The 22774-nt window shown below is 38.2% G+C and overlaps 2 protein-coding genes and 1 long non-coding RNA gene across 6 annotated transcripts in view; 2 read left to right on the top strand and 1 right to left on the bottom strand.

Moving 5' to 3' along the window:
- The window catches only part of trpm7 (transient receptor potential cation channel, subfamily M, member 7), a 46822-nt gene extending 40938 nt beyond the window's left edge, over positions 1-5884 (top strand). Inside the window, exon 40 of the mRNA XM_016669989.1 lies at positions 4865-5884. Within this exon, the coding sequence (XP_016525475.1) occupies positions 4865-4977 (113 nt within the window). The 3' untranslated portion in view covers positions 4978-5884. The remainder of the gene's footprint in view (positions 1-4864) is intronic.
- Positions 5885-7383: 1499 nt separating this feature from the next.
- On the top strand, positions 7384-10875 carry LOC103135987 (uncharacterized). Of its 3 annotated transcripts, none has more exons than XR_001661719.1 (6): positions 7384-7514; positions 8014-8131; positions 8340-8621; positions 8842-8936; positions 9086-9162; positions 9377-10875. It is a non-coding gene; the product is annotated as an uncharacterized LOC103135987 (long non-coding RNA). The 3 variants fall into 3 exon arrangements; XR_001661718.1 differs by having other exon boundaries at positions 7392-7514; positions 8411-8621; XR_475979.2 differs by lacking the exon at positions 7384-7514 and adding an exon at positions 7566-7726 and having other exon boundaries at positions 8411-8621.
- A 4815-nt stretch (positions 10876-15690) lies between these two features.
- bcl2l10 (BCL2 like 10) lies at positions 15691-20502 on the bottom strand. Of its 2 annotated transcripts, XM_007549050.2 has the most exons (4): positions 20421-20502; positions 19763-19909; positions 17781-18245; positions 15691-16567 (listed from the first exon to the last, which is right to left on the bottom strand). In XM_007549050.2, the coding sequence occupies exons 2-4, from the start codon at positions 19823-19825 to the stop codon at positions 16445-16447; spliced, it is 651 nt and encodes a 216-aa protein (XP_007549112.1). In that variant the 5' UTR covers positions 19826-19909; positions 20421-20502; the 3' UTR covers positions 15691-16444. The 2 variants fall into 2 exon arrangements, with proteins under 2 accessions (XP_007549112.1, XP_007549113.1); XM_007549051.2 differs by lacking the exon at positions 19763-19909 and having other exon boundaries at positions 20421-20491.
- Positions 20503-22774: the final 2272 nt, after the last annotated feature.

Below are 22774 nucleotides of genomic sequence, written 5' to 3'. Positions count from 1 at the left end.
TATCGGCTCTCCGTTCAAGCCTATGGAAAGCTATCAGTACTCGGGTGAGGAGACTACACTGGTGTTCAAACATTTCCACTCTGTTAATAATAAATACTTGTTATCCATTCACTTTAGTAACTTCTGTAAATAATGAGCAAGTCTTTGCTTTTCACTCTTCCTCCAGCTGTGGAGCGCAACAACTTGATGAGGCTGTCTCAGAGCATCCCCTTCACTCCTGTGCCCCCTAGAGGTGAAAACACAGTAATGCACCAGTCCTCACCTTTTTGACGGCTTCATTAATAACCAGCGAACTGTTTGAGAATGAGGAAGCATGAAGGCAGATAAGAGATCTCTTCTACTCCCACTGCCGTTTGCTTCGCAGTGAATGAGCAAAGTGTCGGTGCTGCCTTGAATGTTTCGTCTTTTTTTTTTTTTACAGTTATTATGACTTTAAAATTAGATTACTTCTTCTTTCGAAAGAGGAAGTGCTGGTTTTGACAATGAGGATGTGATGTTTTGACGGCTACAGGTGATGGGTTTTCTTTTTTAATTAGTAAAATAACTTAAGTCATGTAGAGGCAAACAGTGGTTGTCATGGTGCTACCCTTTTAAAATCATTTAGTATGCAGGTCATTTAAAGGATAGGTAAAAATGTATATAGTTTCATAAAAACTAATCTGGAAAAGCTAAATATTTTCATTAGGAAAATATCTGGAATTCTGGGGAAGGTTTTAGGAGCTGGAAAACTAAAATTATTCAGCATGCATTTTTGTTTGTGTTTTTTTACGTGAAGGTTTTATGCGTTTGGCCTTTTTAGGGCCTTTACCAAGGCACAAAAACCGTCACATGTGCAGGCGGTTTAACAGTTCAGTAACACCATGACAAGTTTGACTCGTCACTTTATCTGTTCCTTTTTTTTGGTCTTTGAGCACAGCATAATCTAACTGTGCACCTTATTGTTCCACAAGATTTTAAAATGAGTTTATTATTGTGTCACATGCAAACTCACAGCTATTTTCCGCCTCTGACCTCCGCATCATGACTGCTGAGAGACTCACCTCTAGTCTAAATGTAGCTGAGTTAAAAACCAGAAGAACTCGAGCAAAGGTTCTCAGTTCTAAACTTATACGGAGCATTCACATCTGTTTTTTTTTTTTAAAGCAAGTTACAGTTCTCTTTTTATTTCTAATTGATTTTGTACTGAAACATTTTTGTTATGAATCATTTTGAAACTTTTTTTTTTCCACTTCTCATTCCATTTTCTGTAACCTTTTGACTACGGAGCCCGTGACATGGGAAGGAACAAAGACGTGTAGGAACTACTTGTTTACTTCTTGGGAACGAGATAATTTGCATTGTTGCATGGACAAGTGTAATCTAAAACAAACATTTAAATGGGTAGCATCTACAACATGACCGTTATTAGAACTATATTGATTAGAATGACTGTCTGTGATTTATGGCATAATGTGGCACATTATGCCATAAATGCGCATAAATGTTTTATATTTTTAACAAGAGTTGCCTGTGCATTTTGTAACAATTGGTGTAAAATGTAATTATTTTCTTGGATATTGTGACGGAAATGATTACAAAATGCGTTCAATGAGTTTATTATATTCTACGCTGATTATTAATGCCGTTATAATAAAGTTTTAAAACATTTTCAAAGCAGAACTCGTCATGCGGCATTAGAGCGTAGGCTATTATTTTGGTAGGAGCAGCCAAATTAAACGTCTCTTGCTAAGAATTACGCTATACCTGACCGCAAGTCACTGAAGAATAGGATTCTAATTCAGGTTGAAATGAAGCAAAAGCAAATCAGACTGCTCCATGTTTGCGAGATGCTAATGAATGGAGAACCGCTTTGTTTTTTTGTTTTTTTAAATTAACCTTCCTTTTATGGCTTGCAGACTACGCATTTCAGCTCTTTGTTTAATCCGTTTCCTTGTTCCTGCAGGTTTTGTTCATCTTTGTAGTGTAAACATCTTGCCTGACAAGTTAAAAACTCGGGCAGTGAGCCTAATATCTATTACGTTGGCAAAAATTGCGCTCAGTGGAAGAAGCGGCAAATGTGTGAAATTTTAACCCATCCTAAAAGGCAATGACATTTGGTTGGCAGTTATTAAGATGAGCGCTTGGAGAGAATAGTCTTGCAGCTAGAAATTATTTGCACACAAATCGGTGGCTAAGACATCCTGCTTTGTGTTGCCACAGGGGAGCCGGTGACGGTGTACCGTCTGGAGGAGAGCTCCCCAAACACAATCAACAACAGCATGTCCTCCTGGGCCCAGCGGGGCCTCTGTGCCAAAATAGAGTTTCTGAGCAAGGAGGAGATGGGCGGAGGACTCCGACGGGCTCTGAAGGTCCTTTGCACTTGGTCAGAGTACGACATCCTGAAGCCTGGACACCTCTACATAGTCAAGTCCTTCCTGCCTGAGGTGGTCCAGACATGGGAGAGCATCTACAAGGAGGAGACCGTGTTGCATCTTTGTCTCAGGGTGAGAATATTTAGATCTACTTTGTGTTGTTCTGCAGTAAAAGGTCTGGGTGTGTCCCCAAAGAGGAGAGATCCAAGAAATGCCAAACCTTGGCAACAGCTTTTCCATGTTCAGTGTTTTCTGTTTCACAACATTTCCCTAATCAATTGCTATGATTTTTGGTAACTTTTCTTTTTCTTTTATCACTCAAGGAAATTCAACAGCAACGAGCTGCTCAGAAGCTGACGTTTGCCTTCAATCAAATCAGGCCAAAGACGATTCCTTACTCACCGAGGTAACCAATCACATCCTGTTCATAGAAACCTGATTATTCATTCATTCCTGGTCATATTTGTTTAGTGTGTAGAACGCTCCTCTTGCAGCTTGTCTAACCTCTGACTCTGAAAGGGGAACCCCATGTCAGTTCCTGCAGTAGTGCAATAGTACATAGTACATTGTTTTAGCGTGATGTCTTTTCTGAAGCCTTTTACCGGACACCATCTGTACCAATGGTTTCTACACTCAAATCATCTAACAGAATGCTTTCCAATTTGTTAGTGGTAGCAAAACTTGCTAACAGTAGTGCCATTTTATTTTCATACAAGTACAGAGAAATCCGGTCAGAAGCAAGAAACTTTTTTTTTTAACGTTCATTAAACACGACATGCCAATAAGCTAACACATGGACAGAAACACTCTTCAGTGCAGAAGTTCTTTCTTGACAGAAGAAACAAAGTTGACAATCACTTACAGAAAGCAGAAGATGTGTAGGAACCAAAATCATTTTATTTTACTCCAGGCAATGTATTGTCTCAACAGTACAACATCATCTGGATAGACAGAAAAAAAATAAAACATTTTTGGTAGAGGTGCTCCAGTTTCTGGCCGATTACCTAACGATACCACAAAGGACTGTAATCAACGTCGGACTGTTATTTTCCATAGGTTTGACTCATCAGTCGAACATTTTCTTTAGATGACAGGCTAAAATTCATAACAAGTCTCATTATCTCATTAAGATTTTAGAAAAGAAAGAAGTTGTTTACTATATCAGGTGTCATTATCAAAACATCAAACAATCCTGTTATAATCACACGTTTTCCATTCTGGTGATGCTGCCGTTCCTGTCCTTTAAAAACGATCACCGGTCTTGAGCTGCGCTCATCATTCTGTGTGTTCAGGTTTCTGGAGGTATTCCTGCTGTACTGCCACTCAGCTGGCCAGTGGTTTGCCATTGAAGAGTGCATCACCGGCGAGTTCAGGAAGTTTAACAACAACAACGGAGACGAGATCGTTCCCACCAACCTTCTGGAGGAGACCATGCTGGCCTTCAGCCACTGGACGTACGAGTACACCCGGGGAGAGCTGCTGGTGCTCGACCTGCAGGGTAAGACGGGTGTATGCGCGCCAATGCCACATTTATTCTTTAAAAAAATTAGCCGTTTCTTGTAATGCCGCTTTCATTTGCAGGCGTCGGGGAGATCCTGACGGATCCGTCTGTCATTAAGAGCGGGGAGAAAGGGTGAGCGTTCTCACAACATGGAGTCGCCATTTTCTCATTTAATCCTGATCAAGTCAAGAGTTCAGGAGCTGACTTATCCCTCTGTCTCTGCTGCAGATCGTACGACATGATATTCGGACCTGCCAACCTTGGAGACGATGCCATCAGAAACTTCCGGACTAAACACCACTGCAACTCCTGCTGCCGGAAACTCAAACTTCCTGGTGGGACGAGCTTTCGAGCTGCTGACTGGTTGCTTAATTTCATATGGGAATTGTTGGCAACACTTTATTTGAAGGGGTGTGCATAAAACTGACATGACGCTGTTATAAACATGACATAACACCTGTTATGAACATAAAGGAGTCTTTGTGAATATTTATGACTGTCATGAAGTGACATTCGGTAAATAATGACACTTTTAATGCAAAGTTGTATTAAAACTTCTATTAAAAGTGTCAACTGTATTAACTGAGTGACACTTCATGACATTCAGACATTCATAAAGACTCCTTTATGTTCATAACAGGTGTTATGTCATGTTTATAACAGTGTGATGTCAGTCTTATGCACCCCTACAAATAAAATATTGCCAAATTTAGTCTTCCGCCAAATTTCTCTTATAACAGATATCAAATTACTTTTTATTCTGCACTAAAAAGCTGTTTTATTATGTTAAAAGTCTTCCCCCCCCACCCCCCTCCAAGGTTAAAATTTTATCTTATTTTAACTGCTGTAAATAAAGGCTTCGGAGACTAAATAAAAAAGTTGGAAACTGTGTAACGGCTGCACAAACATGACAGAAAGCTTATCGCAGAGAAACAACCAAAGTTGATGTATTGTTTGGCTTTTAACCTGCCATTTATCATATCTGTTTTTCTTTGTTTTTCTTCCTCTTCAGATCTAAAGAGGAACGACTACACACCAGATAAGGCTACCTTCCCACAGGATGACCCGCCCAACCCAGGGGGCGGAGTCAAAGATTCCCGCCAATCGATGAGACTGATGCTGTGATCAGTGAGGCAGTTTTGTGTGTGGGTGTCTGCGTGTTGGTGTGTGTTTTTGAGGGGCGACAGAGTTGTATTTTTTTTTCTTTGTTTTTTTCTCCATCTATTTCAATCAAAGCCAAGGAGCAGGAAGGAGAAGCCAACGAACTGGAAGAATTGCCGCTGTGTTTCTTGTGCATGCAGACATTTGCTATCGTAATCGTTCCGTTTTTAGACACCAGGAGAGGATTTTTAAAAGCATTTTGTACACGTTTCTGAACGTATATGTACACACATGCGTACATATATGTAAGCTGGATATATAAACAGGTACAGTATCATTGCGGAGGCTTTATTTATTTTAGAAGTTTGAGAAGTTGCCTTGTTTCACCAACAAAAAAGCGTTTTTTTTTTTAAAAAAGAACAAAATCAAGTGCATTGTAGATCTGTTACAGCAGCTTCAGACACGACAACCTGCTAAGACAGAGTTGCTGCAACTTCGCAGATTGCCACCGTATCACGTCTTTTTAAATGTTTAAAAACGTGTATCCTTTTTTTTTTGTCTTTTTAGCTAATGATAAGAAATACATGAATTTAAAACTCTTGTAAAAAAAATAATGATTAAAAAAACCTATGGGCAGATTGCAATGCAACTTTTACAGAAAAAAAATGTATGTAATTTTATTGTATTGAAAGTGTGTCCATCAGAATTTTCCTTTTTAGTTTTTATTGTTACAGAGGTACCATTGCTATATCTTTGTCATCAGCTATTGTATGAGCAAAAACTACAATCCAGTGTATCTTATAGATACAGATATGTGGCATGAGCTCAACAGATTGAAATATTTTATTCAGGGGAACTGACGAATACAAGGGTATTACTGTATACATTTTGTACTGAATATCATTTTAAACAAATAAAATGTCAAACATCATTGTTTCTAAAGCTCGAAAAAGATTTCTTTGTCTTTATTGATATTTTTCCTGCTTCAAAAAAAAACACACATTAAAACACTACTGGAACAGACCACCAGTGTTTGGATATATGTTTCAACAAGTGTAATCGAAAAACTTAAATAGATGCACCGATCACGTTTGTTTCTTTTTTCTGGCCAGTACCGATTTTTCTTTTTGTGTTTCTTTTTATTTCTTTGTTTTTAGGTCTGACCTACTAATCCCTGATTTATAACGCTGAAAATGTTGGACAGAAGCATCTTTGACTGAACTAAGAATTTTAACGGTGACAGAAAATTAAAAAAATTACAAGATTATGCCTGTTTAGGAATCAATGAGCTGAACTCAAGCATGAAAATACATGCTTGGGTAGCTTGGAGTATCTCATCTGCTTGTCACTGATGAGAGCTGTCCAATTTTGCTCTCTAAACAATCATGTATAACGTTTGTCCTCATGGAATTTCCGCTTACATTGAATTTTGATGTCTATCGACCTGTTTTGCAACCATGCAAATTTGATCAAGGTTGGTCAAGTAACCAGCCTTGTCAGAAGCAGACTTTTAAAGTCTGGGAGAATGAATGGGCTTTTGAAATTCTCAGGCTTATTACTTGCTGGAGAAAGACAATGGATCTTCTGTTGTTCTGCACACTATCTTTTGACATTACCTGCCGGTATTGGAATACACACACACACGATACCTTCTGTTGCGCAGTCTCTGATCACACTGACGGGATCGCTCACCGGCGCACCTGTGTGATAACTCGCTGCTGAAAGGGCTGGGATGTGCAGGTGCTCCTCTGTAAATGTGAGATTTGCATTTCTGAAGTCAGAAGGGATGCTTCTTTACCTCAGTCAAATAGAGTAGACAGCCATCCTGGGTGAAGACATTACAAGTTGTGGCACCCTTGAGACACCTCCTCAATTTTTTTGTTTCCATTTTACAACTTGTGTTTTGTTTATGTTGTGTAGCACTTACTCACATTCACTAGATGATTTTAAAGGGGCACTATTATGTAAAATTAACTTTTGAGCTTTACACTGAATTTTATTCCCTCAACAAGAACATACCTGCAGTGTTGCCTTGATTATGTCACGCATGTTTGAGAAATTATTTAAACTCCCGTAGAAACCATTCAGCTGTACAAAACGCCTCGGTGGACCGAGCTCTGCCAGTTTCTGAGCTTCCACCTCACAGAGCAGCCCGCCCCCAATCAGCTCCTTCAGACTAGGCAGCAGCAATTAGCAAACACCTGGTGGAACTGCATACCTGCTATGCTCATGAGTTATTTCTAGTAAAAACTCTGGTAAAAACATTGTTGAAGTTTAATAGAGGACTTCTTGATAGGGGAGTTTGAGAGCAGGAGTTTCTAAAGAGACAAGAGGCACAATTTCAAGACGTTAAATTACAAAGTTAAATGTAAGTCGCACTTGATATAAATTTTTAAAACTTTTAAAAACTCCTGTTACCCTTTTAAAACTGCATTTCGTAATCCTTTTTCCCCTTCACTTTCAGTCTTTGATTCAGCTGGTTTATCACAACATACCCTGCCACAAATGCTAAGGCTAGTTAGCATGCCCACCGATGATGGCGGATATATGGTTTTCCTGGGGTAAGTTCCGGCTCTAAGGCCCTCCTCTTGACTCTGATTGGTTGTTTTTTTGACTGGGAGCGATGCATTTATTCAGACGGCAGCAGGTGTAATTTCTGGTACAATGCCATTTTACGCCAAAAGATGGCAGTAGTGGTTCGTGGGCGAGAGATTGACTTCCATGCCTTCAAACGTCATCACCTGCCCGATCAAATGGATGGAGAAGTTTTTCTGTAAATATGTTACTGTAACAGAATATGTTTTTCTGTAAATATGTTAATGTAACAGAATATGTTTTTCTGTTAATATGTACCTTATTAACATATATTCTATTTTGAGTTATTTATGGGTGTTTATTATAAGTAACCGTTAGCCGCTACTAACCTAGATGCTAACTACCGTTAGCCACCGATAGTCTGAAACGATCAGCTGTTGGCATTTTTGCAGAAGTTAGGCTGTAACCGTTACCTGCCGTTAGTCTAAATGTTATCAACTTTTTTTTCTTTTTCTTTTTTTAAAGGCTTTATCGACTCTGGCTGCCTTAATTTGAGAGTGGCCAGACAGGAAGACGGTGTGGGGCAGACTGCCTAGTCGTACATGGGTTTCTCACGCTCTATTTCTGCTCCCCTTGATTTTAGGTTAGTTATAAATCAGAATAAACCATAGATTTGCTGAAGCATTGGTCCATTATATGTGTAAAATTGGAGACATACTTCTGTTAGTACTATAATGTATGCTGAGTCTATTCCTATTAACTTGTTTTTATTTTGTACATAATAATATGTAACAGACTGTACAAACGACTGTGTAATTATCAAGTTCTTCGCCTACGTTGTTTTTACGCAGAAGAAGCGGCTGAACAGTCACCAGCATCGCAGCGAAGCCACCACTAAAGAAACTGATTTCTGTTTTCATAGAGTAAAGACGCTCTGTGAGTCTGGGCGGCTTGTGAAAGGTTGAACTGCAGCTTTCCAGCCTCCCACAAGGCGTGGCTTAGCTGTTTGATAGGGCAAAGTTTTTTCTCTGAACATCTCATTCCTGTAAACTGAGGACTGAGAGTTCACAAGAACTCTGCCCTCATCACAGCTTCTTCTGCAAAACCATGAAGACAGTCACTATTGAGTACTGGTAAGGTTGTTGTTTTTTTTAGCCCCACTTCCTCTTCTTTAAACACATGTACTTTTGCATTTTAATTGGCAAATATAAAAATGTTTTGTTTGTTTGCTTTGTTTCTTTTTTATGTTGTGCACTTTTGCAGTATAGCTGCTTGCAGAATTATGAAACTCAAGAGTGAGAGGTTGGTTATCTATAGCTCTCATTTGGTTACCTTGATTGTTTTATATTGCAGTAAAGACTGAAGTTATGCATACCGCTACCAGGAACTAGCCGGCGTTCTCCGGCAGATTCCTGGAGTGAAGGTAAAAGGAGTCACTGGGAGGACAGGTATTCTGAACTATTGGTTTTTATATATTTACGGTATATTTAATAAGTAATATACCTATATATATATATATATATATATATATATATATATATATAGTTTTTTTTAAGTTAATGTTTCATTCTTCATCATTTTTCTTTCACCTCCATAGATAGCTTTGAGGTATCCCTGGAGGATGAGCTTCTCTACTCAAAGCTAGAGACGAAGTCGTTTCCAGATCCTGAGCAGGTTTGTGGTTTAGCTCAAACTTTCTATTCAAAAGCACTTCTTTAAACGCTGAATAGGATTTCCCTTTTGCTGTCCAGTCATTTCACTTTTTTGTATGCGTTTGTTTTTCTTTTGGATACATAAAAAAGCTGACATGTCTTTCACAACGTGTTTATTTGAAGTCAACAAAAGGAGAGTCACATTTGCTTTGCATGCCTTTGCGTCTCATGTTTAGATGGCGGAGAAGGTGATGGAGAAGCTTCCTGATGACAACGCCAAGAAGAAATCCAAGAGACGGATATGCTCTGTCCTGTAAAAGGTGGAGAAACAAACAATTATATTCACACTGGCAAAAAAAAACAAACGAAAAAAAACAGTCCATAAACCTGTTGTGCACGTCCGGAGTATGAAAATTAGAGTAAGGATTTTAATTAATGGATGCAAAATCTGTGTGTACCAAAATGAAAAGATCTGATATGGCTCTGTCGCGGCTGTGAATATAAACAAGATGTTTGTGAGAGCGGCTCTCTGGATCCAGGCGGCGATTGACGCCTCTTTTTATGAATGCACACACCTAAAACCCAAGTGGTGTGTGCACGATGCAAGTCGAGAAGCTTCTCGGCCACCTGGAGCCCGACAGTCTGCTTCAGTCTCATCAAAGTTATGAGAACCGGAGGGAGAAAAAAAAACAGATGCTCCTAATGAAGATTTGTATATATTTGGGGATTTCTTTGTTTATACTACTGAACAGAATCTACGTGTGTGTGGGAGTTTTTAATCGCTCCTTAGAGTCTACTACGGCCCAGACTCTCAGGAACATTCACTTAATCTTTGCAAGATGTATTTGATGTTTTTATGATCTAAAATATCTCATTAATATCCGTTTTCCTCTGTCAAAGCATCATTACAGAGGAGCAATAAAAACATAAAATCTGGTCTCATAATTCTATTTTATATTTAACCTAATCTCTGACCCACTTCTCTTCCCATAATATCCTGCTGACCAAAAATAAGCTGCAGAGCTGAGAAACATGTTTTTCAGATTGTGTGTCATGCCCCACTGGGGAACAGGGAAGCCTGGGAACATAAGACCAATAATGCCTGTACTTAATAAACATTTTAATTGCACATAATATTCAACACGTGTGTATATATCTGTATCTGTAGATGTATGCATATGTATTCCCCCCAAGACAGATCAAATTTGACTGATACCATTAATTTGGGTGAAGCAAATGTTGGTTTATATTAGCTTAGCTTTGTTATTATATAAAATATTTCTTTATCAAATCACCTGCATAACATTAAAAAGTTTTTTTGTAAGTAGCCAAAGCTATAATTTTCCAGAACTTTTATTTTATGCTATTTTATGCTGTTAACTTCCTGCTTGTAGTTTTTTTTTTTTTAACCTTCAGTTATGTTTTTTTTTTTTTTTCCCTATCTTGAATCTGAACATAAATGCCACGATTTCTGCCATTTACAGACTTTATGCTAAGTTGCGCTAACTGGCTGCTAGCGTGGGAGATTTTCTTTTGGGTTGTGTTTAACGTGGGAGTATTTGGGTAAAGAAATGCCAGACATGTTTACTTTGGATATTTATGACAAACCTCACAACATGAACAACTGTACAATAACATTATAAAGCAAAGTGCTACATGGCCTGTAGTTGGACTCTTGAAACACTGCTCCTGTAACATATTTTGTTCCCGTTCAATAAAATGTAACTGATTGCCATCGCCTGTGTTGACATTTTCTCTCACACACCAACTAGAAACTGATGGCTACGTGGGCAGATTACAGGCAAGACGAGGCATGTACAGAATAAGACCAGCTGTCTAGACCGATAATAGAAAACAGAACCTTTCAGGTCTTTAGTTTCAACTTTTTGCATCACATAACATGTGAAAACTAGTGATTAAAAAAGAAACTTCTAGCTGAAACCTTTGTATGCTCACCAGGTACAGGTTCAGTAGGTAGACCTTGCCAGCACCACCTTTGTTGCCTTGAAAACCGCTCCTTTTTTTCATTGAATGAGTCAAACGCTTCATTGAATCAAGACCACAGAAATTTAGCTCCATGTAGCATGTAGAAAGTCAATTAAACCCCTTTATCCTCCGTTCTGGAGCTACATCAGAACTTAATTGAGTCGTCCTTATAAAGTCTAGATACCTATTCGCATCGAGTTACGCGTTTGCCTTTTCAAAAAGGTCAAACAGTATCTGAACCATGAACTCAAACTCAAGAGCAGTTGAAAGAGAATCAAAGCAGAAGAAGAAAACTCCCTCGCCTCCCTCTTTGTGTCTCTGCTCGGCTTTCTAACCAGACTCGGATTTAAAGATGAGCGGCAAAAACAAATGAATCAGCAGTGCCTGCCAACTTCTGTTGATGTTGTCTAGAACATGTTATGTAAAATATGTTTTCTGCTGATATCAAATTGTTAGCATGTCATAGCAATCATTAGACTGTCATGCAGCAAAGGTCTTCAGTCAGAGGCTTCTTCAGACGTGTTGCAAGACTGACTGCTACCACAGCATCACCATCTATGACGACATTTTATTTTCCGTTTGGGTTAAGTAAAATACTTTTGAATTGAGTTGAGGTAACTGGGTTGACTTCTGCTATATGTTAGCAAGCGATAGAACAGGTATATCCAATAAAGTGGTTATAAAAAAGGACTTTTCTCCATAAAGAAAATTGAAAATGAATAAAATTTCATCAGTTTAAACATCAGATGGTGTCCATCGCTTTAATTCAGTACCTTTTTCATATCTGACAGAGGTCGTTCTACATGATCTCGGCACTGCTTAATGCCTCGTATAATTTATACTAATGCAATCCGTCATACATACGGTATACTGCTACATTCATACTGCTACAGGTTCACTTGCTTACCGTAACACAACAAACAGGAAACAGGAAGCCACATCACAGCCAGTTTTAGCTAAGGTTTGACAGAATGGAGAAACGCTTCAGAGAGAGCAAGAAGTGAAACTGGATTGTGTATGAAAGGAAATGATCTGTTTCAGTGCTGCAGGTCCCAGCAATAGCCCTGCTATTGCAGAATGAGGGCAACCTTTGGTTGCCCTCATTCTGGGTTCCATACATACATGAAAACTGTCATGAGTCACACACATAAAACCCCTAAAAAAATTAGAGTCCACAGTAATGAACCCCCATTGAAAACCTCACGGTTATTCCTCCAAATATTGATTTCTGAACTCATTGATATTGTTTCTAAATTTTTTATTTATTTATTTTTTTTTTGCATTATTTGAGGTCTGAGAGCACTGCATCGTTTTGGTTATTTTGACCATTTTGAAAATAAATACTAAATTCTTGCTTGGCATTTCGGAGACATGATGCCAGTAGTTCATAGAATAAAAGAAAAATGTTCATTTTACTAAAACATACACCTATAAAGAGTAAAATTTGAGATTTTTCCAGAGCTGTATGTATTCATATATGGCATATGTACTTACTCACCGCTGAAAGTATCTTTCAAACATATTTTATCCGACTCAAAGATCCTTCCCACTTCCAGCTGTACAGTAGTTTCACTAAACCAGCTACAGAAATTATACAGTTTTTTTTCACTTTTGTACTAATGGGGGAAAAATGTTTTGCTGATTATTATTTCTATTTTTTCTCACAGATTATCCAAATTCATAGCTTATGTTCTTTCACTTAGCTTTCCAGTCATATAATGTGATTCTTATCTGTGACATTGTTGTTTAGATACAACCTGTCAGTACAGAAACCTAAAACTTTTGCATCAAAGAGATTAGTTTGATATCTGGACAGTGTCATTAAATTAAACTTAATGGAACGAGGTTATATTTCTTCTGGGTAAAGGTTGATTCATCCATTTGCATTGGTATGTTTTATGACTTTTCCCTTAATTTGGGGGCTTTGCTTTTACTTCTCAAGTAAAAAAAAAAAAGATTTGTAATGAAAAATAATGGTTAGCATACAGTTAATGTTTACATATTGTCCATGTGTAATAATAGTATGTGGTAAAGTAGTAGGCCTCATAAAGTTGTTGATCATTAACTATAGCCTTGATTAGGTACTTAATTACATATTTATATATAAATATATACATAGGTCCTTGTTATCAGCTTAATTAAATAAGCTTGTTCATTTTTATTAGTCATAAATTCTTTACAATGGAAGTGTTTTGTGATTATAAAAACATATATTTTCATGTTATATGTCTGCCTTTTCTTTACGAATGCACTTAAAACAGTATTTTAAACTGTACAAGAATGAAGAACATTAATAATCATGCTGTAAGATTAATTAAAAAGGAATTGAGAATGAATGAGCTTCAGCTGGTTAAATATTTTTATTTGATCAAACTCTTTTTTTTGTATGAAAACTGAATCTAGCTGCATAATTTGTTTTTCTAAATGTCCAACAACAACCTCATCATCACAGGCTGGTCGCTTTAAGGTTTGAAGACTGTTAACTGTCTTATTTATTATTTCAAATAAATAATTATAATAATTTTAAAAAATGGATCAGACTTATTGAATCGATCTGGTGCAGTTTCTTGGTTCTGTGGGTCATTTCTCAGCGGTTCAGGATGCAGAGAAGTTGCCCTGATGTCGGACATTGACGTGAACTATAGAGGACTACTTTGCCAAAAGAGAAATGATCTTTTAAATCTTTCTTTTTTTGTTATTCTCCTTTTACTATGTTTGTGCTTCTTTTTCTTTTTCAATTGTATTTTCTTTTCTTCTTTTTGCACTACAGCTGTTTTTCTGAGACGTATGTAGCTGTACGTGAAGGTAAAATTACTTTTGGACTGTTTCTGATTTGCTTAGAGAATTGGAGTTTAAATTTTTAGATGATTCGTTTAGGCCATCTTTTCTTGCACTTTTGGACTGTAAGAAAAATGACATTAAATTTAACAGAGTACAAGAAGTATACCACACTTTTCAGATGGTTATTTCATCTACAATGTTGAATAGTGTTGCCAACTTTTTGTTTGTCCAGGTTTAGTTGACTTTTGTAAGCTATACAAGCTTTACCAACTTACAACCAGCAGGAAGTTTAAACAGGAGGAAGTATGCGAGGTCAGCGCTTCGAAACTGGGTGTGTTGATAACAATACTGTGCATTTGAAAGCTGATAAAAATATAACCTGCCATATTTCCTTCCTCGTTCATTCATAGCTGCTTTACGTTTCTCAGCTCTGTTTTCTCAAAATAGACAACTCATCTTAAGCTAAGCTGGTTTGTGTGCTGTTAAACTACTTCCTATTTTTTCAGTTGTCCTTACATTTAAATATACTTGCAAACAGGGAAGGGGGAACAAGTTAGCCTTTGCTTTATGGCCCCCCAGTGGCAAAGACTGGCCATAGACGGGAGCCAAATATCAGATAAATGAAGCTTTCTCCAGTCACATCAGTGCAGACAATTAAGATGTTCGCCTTACAAAAGTGAATCTGGTTGGATAACGTACAACCAGTTTCCTGCATGCAGTATACGAGCCACCGTTACAAAAGGGGAATTTTTTGCATTTCATTCTTAATTTTGTTTTAAAAGCGGTTAGGACACGTTTGTACTGTTTAGGTCATTTTTTGCAGCTACACAGACTACCGCAGTACCCAGTGCTGGTGCAGTGACAGAACAAAGTGTCCCCTTCTATGTCAGGGTTCCTGTAGATTTCACCAACTCAGATTTGACATTTTTAAGACCATTATGAATAACATTCAAGTCATTTTCCCTCAGGAGACAACAACTTTGACCTTTTTGGGGTGTTTTGTAGTACTTGTACCTCTCACACGGCATATGGCTCCGACAGCCGTAACCCACGTTGTTCGGAGCTAGCCAACTGCCGATAAATCTACTCTTAGAAACTAAAAAACTAGAAGTCCAAGAAGCTTATTACCGTTTGCCTTTACCCCTTGTGATAGGACGCAGTGAGTTGGCCTGATGGAAAAGTCCTGTAAGAAAAAAACCTACATAGCCAGGACAAAATTTAAAGACTTGCCATTGCATATTTTAAAGCCTTAATTTTAGATGCATAAATATGACTTTTTAATGAGGATTTCATATTTTGCTCTTAGCTAAATTTACAAGCCATAATTTCACATTTTGAAATAAGCAGAGGTGAACAAGAGTAGCACTACTTCAACTTTTCACTCAAGAAAACGTCAAAACAAAGAAAAAAATTGTTCAAATGAGTTCCTTTTAATATAAAACTTATGAAACTAAAGACTTTAGGTGTTTTTCATTCAGTTGTTACCCTGTGTATCCAGAAATTTTACATGTGAGCTTAAATGCAACTTTCAAAGCTAATTTGGTTATTTTTGGTTTCATATAGATGTCACAAGGACCATATTGACTGAATTAGCCTCAGATGGATCTGTTTTATGATCACATCCCTTTACTGTAAGCAGAGCCCTATGCTGCTGGGATGAGACGACAGAACATATCTTATTAATGCTGAAGTGTCTGCACGTGAAGGGGATGGGCTCCAGGACACGAATTATAAAAACAAGACGCCAGCTTTTAGAAGAAAACATCACACACAAGCCAGAGAATCAAATTTCACAATTTATTTTATTAAAAAAAGAAGTCAAATAAATATTAGAAAATATGTTAACATTTTTTTGGAGGGGGAATGCAAGATGCGATTAAAAATGTGCCCAATTGATCGCTGGTTTGGTTGATGAATATGAAATATTTCACCAAGTCAGCACCACTGTGAGGTCATTTTCATTTTGCAGCTCTGCTGACCTTGTAAGACCAGTTCACAAAAACAAGAAAAAAAAAAATTAAATGAAAAGCAAAAACAGAATCATGTGTGGATCAATCTGCAGAGGGCCACTGCTTTAGGTTTTATTTTTTATATAAATATATTAATTTACACATTATAAACTATAATGTATTTGTCACAAACACAACTAAAGTCAGGTCTTGCAAAAAAGGCAGATAATTTTGAAATCTAAACCCAGGTCTGTGAAAAATTGAAAAAAGTACTTTAGCTGCACAGATGGAAAAGAAAATGATGTTTGTGCTTCAGTTATTAACCAAAGATATGCAAACTGACTTCAGTCACTCAACATTTTAAAAAGGCATTCTAATTGGTTTACAATCTTCAGGAACAAGCAAGAGGAGAGTGTCAGTATCGATGCTTGTAGAGAGTCACAAGTTTGTGCGGACGGTTCAATGACGAGATCACAACCCTGAATTCACTACAGGTTCACTTTGTGTTGCAGCATTGACGTTACAATTCTAATATTTCCTTATTTTTCGGACAAGCTGAGAACTTCTAATGGACGCCGGGCGGCCCAGCTAGCGCACCAGAAGGAAGGTGAGCCCTGCGATGCCGACTCCGGCGACAGCAACCAGCGCCGTCTTCATGGAGGAGTCCTGACTTACTTCTCTGGCGTTGTGGGCGTAGCTACAAAACCCGTCCTGAAAGAAGAAGAAGAAAAAAAAATATATAAAATCTTCTGTTTACAAGCCAGAAAACATAATAAAAAGGCTTGAAGGCAAGAGCAGCTGCTCAGTCCTGAACATTAAAAACAAACTGAACCCAAATTGGGTTTCAAAACACACACTGTGTTAGTCACAGCGAGACTGAGGCAACACGCTTGTAGGCGACATGAATGCACCTGCTGTCACTTCCAGGTGTTTTCCCCTCTCTGATCTACAGCTGCTTGTTTGTCTGGTCATACAACGTTGCTCTTCAATTTGGAGACGGACTGGCATTCAGTGCAGCTTTGACTGTTACCACAAAGTCCATCTGGCTGAGCTGGTTACGCGTCTGTTGGAACCAGCTGCCAGCTTTGCTCCAGGGAGGAGGGGTAAGTGTGTGTGTGAATGTGTTACCCAAGTCCATTCATAAAAGGAGCCATTCAGCTTGTATTGTATGTTGTTTGTAAAAGCGTTCAGGACTTCATAGTGTGGGCATATTTGAGTGAAATTGAATAGAATTCGCTCTTCATTTCCAGGAACCAAAACATCTTCTATTCCAGTTGTGTTCATTAAAAGAAAATATTTATTGCAGCATAAAATCCTAAAGGATATTTTTAGTTCAGTCTAATTGTTGGCCTCACAGCAAAAACACAAGATCTTCAGTATTTTTGGTCTAGTTTCTAGAGCAGAAATTGTTAGTAAAGTTGAAATAAGAAAACTAACTTGTAAATGACTTTCCACCAAATTGTAAGTTTAATTCCTTAATATTGATGAAAAAGCACAAGTTCCACTGGCAGTTTATTTCACTTATAACTGGTACTTTTTCATTAAGACATTATTGACTTAAAACAATATCCTCTTGTAAGTTAGTTTGGGCTTATTTCAAGTGTTCTAAGATATTTGCACTAGAAACCAGACCTGAAATAATTGGTAAGATTTTGTGTTCTTTTGCAGCGTTAGTAACAGCAGCTTAATCAAGAAGTAAAATCTTGAGTTGCACTCCAGCAGGAAAAACAAAATCGTGTCAAGCCAGGTGGTTTCCAAATGTGGTTGGCTGTTATTTTTAGGTAGACAAAAAAAAAATCCCTCTCTTATCTAAAATCTTTACATCAAATAATCATTCCCCCTTACACACACACACACACACACACACACACACACACACACACACACACACACACACACACACACACACACACACACACCTTACCCATCCATTATTTTCCTGCAGCCAGTCTTTTTTGTGCTTCTCCAGGTAATCAGCAATGGTCTCCGCCAGCGCCCGGCAGCTTACGGGCTCTTGTTGCAGTTCCTGCTGCTTCCCGGAGTCCGGCCCCGGGTTCTTGCCCGTCTGTTCCCGCAGCTGTCTGGCCAGCACGCCAGCGAAGGCGAAGAGGGACACCACCCTCCCCCAGTTAAAATGTCCATCTCCCACCATCTCATCCATCACCTTTCTGAGGTTGGAGCAGAGGTCTGTCCCGCAGTGCTTCAGGAAGCCCTGGGCCAGGGAGTGAAAGCGAGCCTGGTGCTGGGCCTCCACGTCCTGGGCCAGGCGCCTCATGGCGGCAGCCGGCTCGCTGGGAGGTGGAGGGGCTGGGTGTGGGCTTGAGCAGCGCAGGTGGATGTAATCCTCTGCAACAGCCACGGTCTCTTTCCACAGCCCACAGGACATTTTCTAAAGAGGACAAAAAAAAAATATGGAGAGTGAGAATAAAGTAAGTAAAACCACTCAGAATGTCTAATCTAGGTCTGAACCTGAGGATATCCTTTTGCTTCATAAGAGCAACAAAACTGGGAAGAACCAATCAAAATGGCCAGATAAAGTTTCCCTTATCTGGCCATTTTATCTTATCTCATAAGTTTCCCTTAGCTGGCTCTCATTGGTCAAATTAGAAAATGGTGTATCCTGTGGTAGCGAAGGGTTAAAGCACAACCCAAAGTATGGAAGCCTTAGTCCTCAACGCAGACATCACAGGTTCACATCCCGGCCTGATGACCTTTGCCTCATGTCTTTTATTACCTACTTTCTTGTCCAACTACTCTCAAATGAAGCCCACCTGATAACAAAAAAAACAAAAAACTTTTAAATAAGTTTCAAATTAGAAAATGGGATTTTTACCTGCTCATTAAATGCATCCCAACTAACATTTTCTATATATATGCATCAATGTCAATATAAAAATAAAAGTTGATGTATACCATCAAGCAAAATTTTGAGTAAAGGGTTATTCCCAATTTTCAATGGATTCAATTGGGCTTTCTAAATTGGTAAGCAACTGTGACTAACAGAAAACCCAAAATGACTTTTAAATTTTGAAAAGTCATTTTCAAAATTGCTGGGATCTTCACATCTCCCCCACTCGAGTTTCTATCAATAGTAATAATAATAGAGTAACAGAGGATATTTGCTGGACTAATCATTTCCATTATCGTTGTCCATCGTGTTTCCTGTCAGCTGACATGTCCAGTAGCCATAAAGTTAGCCTTACCGTCACCAAGATCACATGACTGAAGCTCTTTAAAAGAGAAAAAAGAGGGGGGTTTGCCAGATTATTTTTCTGTCTTTTGTAAATAAAAAAATGACTCAGAGTGAAACCAGATTTTTTTGACCTGATAAGACAACCTTTGTCTAATTTATTTTATTTATATCATGACTAAACAACTACTGTAGATAGAAAAATGAAAGAAGAAAATTATAAGTATGGCGTTTGAGAGGTTTTATTTTTTTTTAAATAGTTCCGTAGAGAAAGCTGTATCAGAGCGCGTCAGTTAGCTTCGTGTCGGTGAGGTCAGACGGAGAGAGACAGCTTTTGTTAGCTCCCAGTGAACCAAGCCGGTTAGTCTTCTCAAGCCTGACTAAAAGCGTCTCCGACTGTTTTAAAAACTGAAAATACGTATAACATTTCATGTTGGAGTACAGGACAAAATTCAGCGCCCGTTATTCGGAGGGTTTAACTGGCGAACTTGAAGTTGTTGAAGCTGCTGCTTTTTTTTCTCCTCCGCCTGTCAGTCACCGCAGCAATGGAGGACACAAAGAACAGCTCACACGGGGAACTAATTCAGCTAAAACATCCACTTTACGCCACAGCTAACCACCGCAAAAACACCTCTGTATGAGCATTCCTCCTATCTATAAAGCGACGCGAAAACATACCAGTAAAATATACCATTTTCGCTATCACAAACGCTTACCCTCCCAGCGATATGTGACGGCTCTCTGCACATCCAGACGGCGGAAGGAGAACCTCGGTGCATTCACCGTTTCCCCAAGCCGGCTGTGCATTTATTTACTCCGCCCACTATTTCCGCCAGACACGAATGATGCTTTCCGAAACAACCCTGGAAATAAAATACGCACGTCCATTACGTTATTGATTTTAGCTTTGCATGGAAATTTACTTACTATAGACAGAAAAAACGGTCTTTAACAGTAAAATTGAAAATCCCACAACAACTCAAATGCGTAAATAGACTAAATTTACTCAGTGTAACATTCGCACATATTTCATCTACATTTTAATCGGTATTTCTAAGAAATTGTTTACGCTAAAACTGCTAAAAGGAACTTAAATCGTTTAAATTACAACATGTTTTTAAAACTGACTCACAACAAGATCAGTTTACTAAAACTAATTAATTTTATGGGTTAAGTAAATTAGTTAGTTTTTATTATGGCATTAGTACCATATTTTTCAGCTCAGGCACGACAGCATGGGGTTCAATGGTGTGATGAAGTAACGACTGAGTAAAGTTGTTTCACAGCATCAACAATTTGAAAATAAAAATGAACAAATATTTACAATAATCCAATTTGAATAGTACTTTCAAGTAAATATTGCACTAAGTATACCTTTTTCCTATCTTTAGAGGAGAGGTGTCCAAAGTCATCTGTGTGTTTTACTTCTCTCCCTGGTTTAACACCTGGATCAAATGAAAGCTAGTTAAGAGGCCTAAGAAGAACATTGAAATGCTGAAAAGGTTGTTACTACCACCGGGGAGAGAACTAAAACATGGAGGATGCCGGCCATCAAGGACCGACTTTGGGCACCCCTGCTTTAGAACAACACTAGGAGCTATGTAAGCCTGATATTAACAAAATAGAGTTGGGTTTTATCCTTGGGTAGCCATTTTCAAATTTGTATTTCTTCTGTAAATGAGATACAAGTGTTCTTCAAGCCATTGACCAAAAATAACCTTTCTCTGCAATATTAAGCCAGCCACATGAACTAAATACTAAGCACTGTCCTAAATTTGGGGTTGGTCTGAGAGCATGATAAAACTACATTGGCTGTGATAAATAAAAAATCATAATAATAATTCCATGTACTGGCAGAATAATAGGTTTAATTCAAAATAACAGAATTCAAATTCATTCAGACATTGTCACTGCGCTGTAAGCTAACAACACAATTAAATCCTGGAGATCATTGACTAGCTTTATAAAGCGAAACAAACAGAGGTTGTAACCAGCTCTATGGTCAGTTAAAAATCTTAAGTACTTTCACTACTGGGGAATTTCCTTTCCTCCTTCATTGGTCACTTTATTTTTCCTTCCTCTTTTCCACTTTCCCCCATTCGATTAACCTCGGTGTTTTCCTCAGGGAATTTCATGGGATTTTTGGCAAACCGAATATGCAAAACAAAATGGTGCCAATAAGAGCTGCTTATTAATGTTTTGTTTTGTTTGTTCTGAGGGACTGTCCAATGCACAAGGTATATATATATGAACGTGTCCAGAGAATTTCAGTGGAAGCTGTATTTGACATACACTATTCATATGAGTCATGGATTATCCTGAGTATATTCTACTACCCAATAACACTGTTCATGTGGAATAAACCACCTGACCTTTGAGCACTGAAAAAAAACAGTGCGTGAGGTAGAGCAGGTGATCAATAATCAATTATGTTTTGAGGACATAAACTTGGCAAATCACTCTAAAAGCAAAAACAAAAGATCAATGTCGCTAATAAAATACAATATATGTTTTAATTATACATGTGTATTCTTGATCAAACCACTATTGAATACATCTTTATGTGCTTTGACAGCACATGATGTAAAAAGCACTTTTCTTTCAATGGGTGAGCACCTTGGATTTAAACAACAACAAAAAAAACTGATTTGTTTTCTTCCACTCAACAAAAACAGCCTTAAAAACAATGAAGACACTTTTCTTCATCAATTATGATGGGGTGGTGTAATAAAGTGTAGGCCTGCGTACATCAGAGAGACAATGCGGGCCAGAAGCTGCAACAAACCAAATGTTCAATGAAAATAGATCACATGAAGTCATGATAGAAGAAGTGTCAAAATAACCACTAATCAGCTGGTACAAAGAGTCAAATGGGATACTTAGATAGCGGCTGATCAGATCGCTAAACACAGCAAGTAAAAACCTGAGGAGCACTCACCCAATGCATACAATGAGACTGAACCACCAATCTCCCATTCCCCATGATGTCAGAGTTCAAGGTTCAAAACAACAGATAGAAACACTCAAGAATCTTGAATAGAATACTACCAGAATTGTTTGTGTTAGCAGTAAAAAAAATTGATTCATAATATGTATCTTTAAATCTATTAGGTGCCAGTTTGATATGTATCCAAGAAAACATTTCTCCTCACTTCTACAGCCTCACTCGATAAATCTTCATTTAAATATTCACTTTATAAACTCAAATTCAAGTTGGAGACTGTACTGTCACTAGCTTTACATTGGGTGGAAATTGTCGTGCACTGACCTCATTACACAGGAAAAACGTCAGTGTTAAAATCTCAGGTGTAGAGTTAAATAAAGAGTCTGAGTGTTGTTTTAACATCACACAGCTTTAAAATAGCACTGCCAGTGTAACTTCTGTCATATTTGCGTTGTTAAATTCCCATGTCCCCTTGAGGGCTTCGTAGATTATACCAGTAGCAAAGCAAGAGTGTAAAAAGTTACATTATGGCTAGCCGACAGGGAAGCGGATTCTGGTTAGCTAGCTAGCTCAACACTCTAGCTTGGATGAAGTTCATATAGCTGACAGAGTTAACGTTTTCAAAGTAATAGTGGAAGTGATAAAGGATTGGTTTAAAATATCTGTAAGGTGACAAAGCTCGGACCATAGACATAATATAAGAATAGACGCCTCATGGACCGCTCTCTCCTGTTGTCGCTGACGAGATTTAGGGCGGCCATCTTGGAGCGGTCCACCGCTCTAC

This window comes from Poecilia formosa, unplaced genomic scaffold (assembly GCF_000485575.1).
Source record: "Poecilia formosa unplaced genomic scaffold, Poecilia_formosa-5.1.2 Scaffold29, whole genome shotgun sequence".
Classification (NCBI taxonomy): domain Eukaryota; kingdom Metazoa; phylum Chordata; class Actinopteri; order Cyprinodontiformes; family Poeciliidae; genus Poecilia; species Poecilia formosa.
The sequence above is the reverse complement of the archived record's forward strand: the minus strand, read 5'-3'. Positions and strand labels throughout refer to the sequence as shown.